General features: G+C 43.7%; 1 protein-coding gene across 2 annotated transcripts; it reads right to left on the bottom strand.

Annotated features, from left to right (window-relative positions):
- Positions 1 to 1,643: 1,643 nt before the first annotated feature.
- On the bottom strand, positions 1,644 to 4,379 carry LOC116857399 (cancer/testis antigen family 45 member A8-like). Of its 2 annotated transcripts, XR_004380749.1 has the most exons (5): positions 4,348 to 4,379; positions 2,589 to 2,711; positions 2,109 to 2,203; positions 1,907 to 1,975; positions 1,644 to 1,728 (listed from the first exon to the last, which is right to left on the bottom strand). XR_004380749.1 is itself a non-coding variant. In XM_032841435.1 (4 exons), exons 1-4 carry the CDS (start codon positions 4,361 to 4,363, stop codon positions 1,961 to 1,963), a joined length of 249 nt encoding a protein of 82 aa, XP_032697326.1. In that variant the 5' UTR covers positions 4,364 to 4,379; the 3' UTR covers positions 1,792 to 1,960. The 2 variants fall into 2 exon arrangements, 1 of the variants encoding a protein (XP_032697326.1); XM_032841435.1 differs by lacking the exon at positions 1,644 to 1,728 and having other exon boundaries at positions 1,792 to 1,975.
- Positions 4,380 to 7,565: the final 3,186 nt, after the last annotated feature.

Here is a 7,565-nt window from a genome sequence, read left to right as displayed (position 1 = left end):
TCACACATCGCTACGTCCACCCCTCCATTGTCCAAGCAGTAATGATGCATCATGGTCATGGACGCAAGGATGCATTCATGCATGGACCATAAACATGAACATCCACTCAGCAAGACTGATGGTGTTGCAGATACCGCTGACTGCTCCATCTGCCAGCGGGACAGACCAACAACGAGCACCTGATATGGCACCATACCCCCAGGTGATCAGTCAGCTAACTACCAGTTGGCAAACTGATTATTGTGGTCAACATTCATTAGGGAAAGGGAGCTCTATGTACTCCAATAGACATTGATTCTTGATATGGATCTTCCTTCCACCCATAGATATTTGAGGAAACCAGCATTCATGGGTTTAGAAAATGCCTTATCCACTGTTACGGTATTCCACACAGCATCACATATAAACAAGGAAATAGCTTCTCAAGGCACATGCTTATGGAATTCAGTAGGTTTACTAGCTACCTCATAATCCTGAAGTGAAGGCTTCAAAAAAGTCCTGGAATGATCTTTTAAAGCCACAGCTATGGTTCTAACATGTACCATGAGGGGTACCTTGAGGGGCAGGGGTAATATAACTTAGAGGATGTCAATACTCTACCACATTGGCCAGTATATGCAGATGTCTCTCCCATAGACACGATTCACACCTTTATTAATGAAGGGATGGCAGTGTGAGGGACTCCTCTCACTATTACTCTTCTGTATCCAGTAGCCAAATGTTGCTTCTAGTCCCCACAACCTTGGGCTTTCCTGCACTGCGTGTCTTTATCCAAAGGAGAAATGCTTTCCACAAGAGCCCTAACAATAACCCAATTGAAATGGAAATAGACTCTGCCAAGGGGTCAGGCTGGAGTGCTCCATTCCCTTGATTAAGGGAATGGAGCCTGATTGCCTGATGATTTCAGGCAAACTTGGGGGTCCTACGCAGTATGGGGAGATGAACCCTGACTGGTAAGGACACAGGACTGCCATGACACAAGACGCTGAGGAGGACTATGTGCACAATGTTTGGGTTTTTCTCAGCACTCTCATGTTGGTGATTAAAGGAAAATCAGAGCAATTCAGTTCAGGCAGGACATCTAATGGCTGGGTTCATTGGTAACTAAGCTGCGAGTCATCCCCTCAGGCCAAGCCATGTGACCAGCTGAGGGGCTGTCTCAGGCAAAAGGAAAAGAAACGGAGACTGTATAGGGTGCTGGCTGGCTCAGTCAGTGGAGCACATGACTCTTGAACTCAGGGTTGTGAATCAGGCCCCATGTTGTGTGTAGAGGTTACATAAAATACAAAATTTTAAAAAAGAAGTGGCTAGTGTAGAAGACAAGTATAAATATGAGCTACAGGCCTGTGACCTGCTGAGGAGCGAGGATACACTGTAGGCCAGTGACTTCAGGGCACTCCTCCACTTCAGGGGGAAAACAAACAGACAAAGAACAAATTATCTTTTTAAATGCATTGTTAAAGCAAACTTTACTAACAGAAATTTATAACATTAAAGTTCCAAAGCTTTTTCATAACCTCAAGTAGACAATTTTCTCAACTAACATGTATTGAAAGGCATCACCAATATCCAGTGCCACTCTAAGATTCAACTGGTTCATGTTACACATTGATAACTTGAAAACAGAATTATAAGTTTGGGGTGTAATTATCTTTCTTGAGAAGGTGGTCAAGTTCTAATTTTTCTGGTACCTTCTGCAGGTGCCTTATTAAGTTTTGTCTTTTAAATCTGAAAATAAAGAGACAAGTCATTAACCGAAAGACACCCAAAGAACCATAATGTGGAAGGCACTGTGGGGGACAGAAAGGGAAGTTCACAATCTACAAGGGAATAGAAAATGGACCATTTTGGTGAGGGACAACCCAGCAAACACAAAGAGTATCAGTATTTTGAGGTCTTGTCCTACCTCAAAATCCAGTGTGAACACAAGTCTTCTTGAACTTGGAAGAGTGAGGGAGACTTAGATAATATCAATCTAATAACAGCAGAGAAAACATGAAATCTGATTGAAGACTATGGTTGAGAAAATGCAAGCAAGGCCCAACCACACCCCTCGCCCAGCACCACACTGGGCCCCGCTGTGCTACAGAGTTTCTCTCTATACCCACCTTGCTGTTTCCTTGACGGACAATAAAACAAAATTTGTCCCGCAGTTCTACAGATCCTTCCATTCCTTCAAGCAATTTGAAGACCCTTTCATATTCTGGAGATATATAGGGGGGAAAAAAGCCCTTCGATATCTCTAAAGTATGAAGAGGAGGTAGAACTCAATCTTGGTGTCTCAGCAATCACTCAAGAGCTACAATGTTACAGAGTATGTGTGCTTTCCATGCATTCATTCAGACACCCGAACATATCCACCAACGGAACTCTAGTACCCAATAAACGATTAAGAGATATAAAAGAATGACAACAAAAAAACGTTCACTGGGACATTTCAGTCAAAATAAAGAGAAACTGTCCTAAAGTGTGTGAAAACACAATTCTGGCGAAGGATTAGCTACAAGACCTCAGTTGAATCTAGTCTAAATCACAGAATGGGAAAGACCTCATGTAGTTTCACTGCTAAAAATTCTTATCGTACTTACTTTGTCCAAATTGTCGAATTTCCTCCTTTAATTGAAGTTTCATTTCAGCACTAATTTCCACTGGTATTGGCAGTTGATCTGGCACATCTCCCAACACAGACATTGCTTTGACCACGGGCTCATCTGCGGAGCGATAGCTGGGAATGATTCCTCCCACCAGTACATGACTACAAGCTTTGTGAATCAGCCCACCCTTGCAGACACTGGTTAAGTCATGAAAACAAAGAATCTAATTGTACCACCTCCTGCCATACTTATAAGCTCTGGAGATCAGATTTAGACCAGAAGCCATCAGGTGGGGATCAACCACTTTCCCTCCCCTCCCGGTGGATACTGTGGATGACAGGTGCATCTGGAAACCTAACTGAATGTGGAGCTACGATGACATGCATTTCAACGACATCACAGACACATCCATGTGCTCCACAGTCTCTAAAATTTCCTTTTATAGCAGAAGAATATACCAGCTAGATGTATCAGTACTGAAAATTTGACCTCGGGAAAAATAATACAATAAAGAAGCCTCCTCTATTCTTGGCACAATGCATAAACACAGAACACACTTGGACAGTATAACCCATTAACATTCACAGAGCCCTGGGACTCAGGATTCAATGTTCCCTTGATGCCTTCTACAAGGTGAAAAGCTGAACATGTCACTTGATGTCAGGATGCCTGATATGGGCACTCCATCACTAGAAATCCCAGTCAGTAAATGACCTTCTTCATCTGTCTTTTCTGTCTCAGGAGATAATTTTTTTTCTACACCACGTCTGACACCTCTACTGCATTTACTCATCCTCCTTTGTGCCAGACATGTGCCAAAAACTGGGAGATCAGAAGGGAGCCAGACAGCCAGAACAGATAAAGACAATCCCTGCCCTTATGGATCTTACATCTTCATGGGGAAGGCAGAACTTATGTGGAAAATAGGCAAGAGGATTAACACCGTTTAATTTTCTGTTAAGAAGGAAGTCAGCAGTGATGTGACTGAGAGCAAGAAGGGAAGCCTTCCTGACCTCTCAGGAGGTGATCCCTAGGCAGAGCCAGGCACAGGAGACAGAGTTGGCCTGTACACATGCAGAGGAGGAGTTCCAGCTGCCGTGTGGGCCATGCAAGGCCCCTAGCAGGGGATGAGTTAGGGCCATGGAGCAAAGGACAGAGACAAAGAGAGCAAGGAGAACACGGAAAGAACAGGTGATGGCAGGAAAGGATGGCAGGTCCAAGTCATGCAAGGTGTGGGGACCAGTGTCAGGAGCTCAGACTCCGTTCTGAGTGCTTGGGGAGTTGATGATGGGTTTCAGGATATGCATGTAATGATCTGATTTCTATATGGACATGGTCACTCTGGCTGCACAGGAACAAATGGGCTACACAGGGTCAAATGGGAAAGCAGGACACGAGCTCAGAAGCTACTGGAGCAGCCTGCCTAGTGATGAGGCGGTGTTGAATGCGGGAGAGTGTGACAGTGGGACTCAGGAACGATGACAGTGTCAAGAGGAGAGAAAGAAGATCAGAAAGGAGAACAAAGGCAAATTCAATAAGGAGAAGGAAACCAGTAGAGTCCAGAGTTTGGGAAGCCAGGAATGTCTCCACGCAGGACAGAGTGAACACGTGGTCCGGTGTGACTAAGAAATTAATGGCAGTCACACCCAAACCCAGTGACCTTGATTGGAACTGATCCTGAGGCATGGAGGGGCCAGAGGCAGGGCTATCCTGGGTCAGGTCAGGGAGGGGAGGGGAGGACAAGCATCCTCACCATCTTCCGAGGACATAGCTGAGTCCCCGGGGTGGGATGCTCCCTCGCCTTCCTGTTCAGCTTCCTGTTCCACTGACAGTGCCATGCTCAGCTGTCTCTTAGATGGAGGAGGACTCATAGGTTCTCCATGACGTTTCATTTGGTCTTCAGGCCCAATGGCAGACTCCTCTGCTTTATCACTCATCACTTCCTAAGGAGAATCAGGAAACAAGTTCCGTTAATGACAAAAATGTAACCATGCCCAAACTGCATTCTACATTTGTATATACAACATGCATCTGCATCATTTTTATGAGTTTTCTCAGGGGCCAAGGTTTACCATGCCCACAAACACTCTGTATGGGAAAACGGAGGAAGTTAATATACCAGTGTAGTCCAAAGGCAAATATTGTACATGATGAATCAGACTTCTTTCAGTGGAGAGATAGTCCAAGTCCAAGGCAGTGGAGGAGTAGGAGACCTTAGTTTCATCAGGTCCCAGGAATAGAGCCAGTTAGCCATCAGATCATTCTGAACACCAGGAACTCAACCAGAGATCTAAGAAAATAATAGCTGCATCTCCTCAAAAAGAAAAGTGATGACTTTCTGCAAGGTAGGAGGTGTGGAGAAGTGAATCCCAGGCAATAATGAGAAGATAAACTGTGGGGTGGGGGGTTTGGGAGGTTCCATCATCTGGGACTGGGACTGGGACTGGCATCACCAGGGACTGGGAACTGATATAGCAGTGAAGCACAAAATCAGAACTCTTAGAAGTCTTCTCCAGTGGTGGAATGTCCCTACCTGAAAGATGCTCAGCTGGCAAAGTGAGGTGGAACCCTAGGTGGGACAGTGTGGTCTCAGGACTCCTTGGGTCCCAGGAAGACCAAGAGTGCTTGAGTGAAGAAGAGTTCCCAGGCATGAAAGCAAGGAATCAGGCTGCAATCAGCATGCCCAAGAGTGGGATCTCAGCTCACAGTTGCCATATCCTGCGAACCAGAGCACACAACAGGACCCTCCTCCATCCCCCTGGTAGGAATAGCATGGGTGCATGCTGCAGGATTCTGCAGGGTTTGGAGACTCAAAACAGGGTTGTGCCCCTGAGATAGAAATGCTCAGTCACAGCCTGGGTGAGCGTGGAGTGCGAACTGAGACCAGGAAGAAAGGTGAGGTTTGACGGCTTTTCCCTGAGGGCCACAGAGGAGTGGGGGCCCACGATCTCTCGGCTCTGGGGCTGGAGACTGGGACTGCCATTTTCATTCTCATCCTCTAAAGTGCTGCAGAAACCCTTCAGGACACAAAAGCCACAGAGAGCAAACCCAAGCAAATTACCTAACCTGGCTCCAACAAGGGCGGAGCAATTCCACCTGGGACAGACCCCTGAGAATCAGTGCAACAGGTCCCTCCCTCAGCAAGAACATCAGCTAAGACCAAGTTTTCTGATCACAGAGAAATGCAAAACTCCAGGGTTAGGGGAAAATAGGATATAGAATTCATGGGTTTTTCTCCACAATTCTTTAGTCTTTCAATTTTTTTTCTCTTTCCTTCTTCAACTAATTTCTTATTTTATCAACTCTTTTTTAATCCTTTTTAATTGTGATGCTTACAGTTACATTCTACCCTTTCATTGTGTTTAATTATATATATATAGATATAGATATATAGATATAGATATAGATATATAGATATATACAAGTTTTCCTTTTTTTAAATTCTGGGAAGCAGTTGCTTCTAACAAACAGACCAAAATATACCCAGAATCTACTGTATGGCTCATTCTTTTCACCTGTCTAATCATATTCTCTCTTTTATTCCTTTTTCTTCCTCTTCTTTTTTGTTAAAGTTCTCTTTAGTTCTCATCTTCACAGTTACATTCTATGTATTTCAATGTATTTAATTTCACTGTTAAATATGTTTAAGGTTTTCTTCCTTTATAATTTTGAGATGTAGCTTCTTCTAAAAAAAAAACAAGAAAAATCACTCAGGACATAGTGTATTGCTCTATCCTGTTCACCTGTCAGTTCCTATTCTCTCTTTTTTGTCTTTTCATCTTCATTTGTATAGTTACATTCTATCCTTTCATTATACTTACTTTCATTTTTGTACATATATAAGTTTTATTTTCTTTTTTAAAAAATATTTAATTTATTTATTTGACAGAGAGAGATCACAAGTAGGCAGAGAGGCAGGCAGACAGAGAGAGAGGAGGAGGAAGCAGGCTCCCTGCTGAGCAGAGAGCCCGATGTGGGGCTCGATTCCAGTACCCTGAGATCATGACCTGAGCCAAAGGCAGAGGCTTAACCCATTGAACCACCCAGGCGCCCCGAAATGGATGCACGTCAAGAGACCTATAAACTACCAAAACTGAAACAGGAAGAAATGGAAAACCCGAACAGACCCATCACCAGCAAGGACCTTGAAACAGTAATCAAAAATCACCCAACAAACAAGAGTCCAGGGCCAGTTGGCTTCCCAGGGGAATTCTACCAAAGATCCAAAGAAGAATTAATACCTATTGTTCTGAAGTTATTTCAAAATACAGAAATGGAAGGAAAACTTCCAAACTCTTTCTATGGGCTAGCATTACCTTGATCCCAAAAACAGACAAAGACCCCACCAAAAAGAATTACAAACCAATATCCCTGATGAACATAGATGCAAAAAAAGTCTCACCAAGATACTAGCCAATAGGATCCAACAGTACATTAAAAGGACTATTCACCACGACCAAGAGGGATTTATTCCTGGGCTGCAAGGATGGCTCAACATCCAGAAATCAGTCAATGTGATACTCTACATTAATAAAAGAAGGGACAAGAACCGTATGAGCCTCTCAACAGATGCAGAAAAAACACTGGACAAGGTACAACATCCTTTCTTGATTAAAACTCTTCACACTGCAAGCATAGAGGGAACATACCTCAATAACACAAAAGCTGTATTTGAAAAGCCCACTATGAATATCATTCTCAATGGGGAAAAACTGAGACCTTTACGCCTAAGGTCCTGGACATGGCAAGGATGTGTGATCTCACCACTGTGGTTCAAAATAGTACTAGAAGTCTAGCCTCAGCTTTCAGACAACAAAAAGAAATAAACGCATCTGAACAGGCAAAGAAGAAATCAAACTCTTACTTGTCACAGGTGACGTGATACTCTATGTGGAAAACCCAAAAGGCTCCACCCCAAAATTGCTAGAACTCATACAAGAATTCAGCAAAGTGGAAGGATATAAAATCAAT

The sequence above is a fragment of the Lontra canadensis genome, unplaced genomic scaffold, assembly GCF_010015895.1.
Source record: "Lontra canadensis isolate GAN:19392208 unplaced genomic scaffold, GSC_riverotter_1.0 scaffold123, whole genome shotgun sequence".
Taxonomy (NCBI): Eukaryota; Metazoa; Chordata; class Mammalia; order Carnivora; family Mustelidae; genus Lontra; species Lontra canadensis.
Note: the sequence above shows the minus strand (reverse complement) of the source record. Positions and strands in the feature narration are given on the sequence as shown.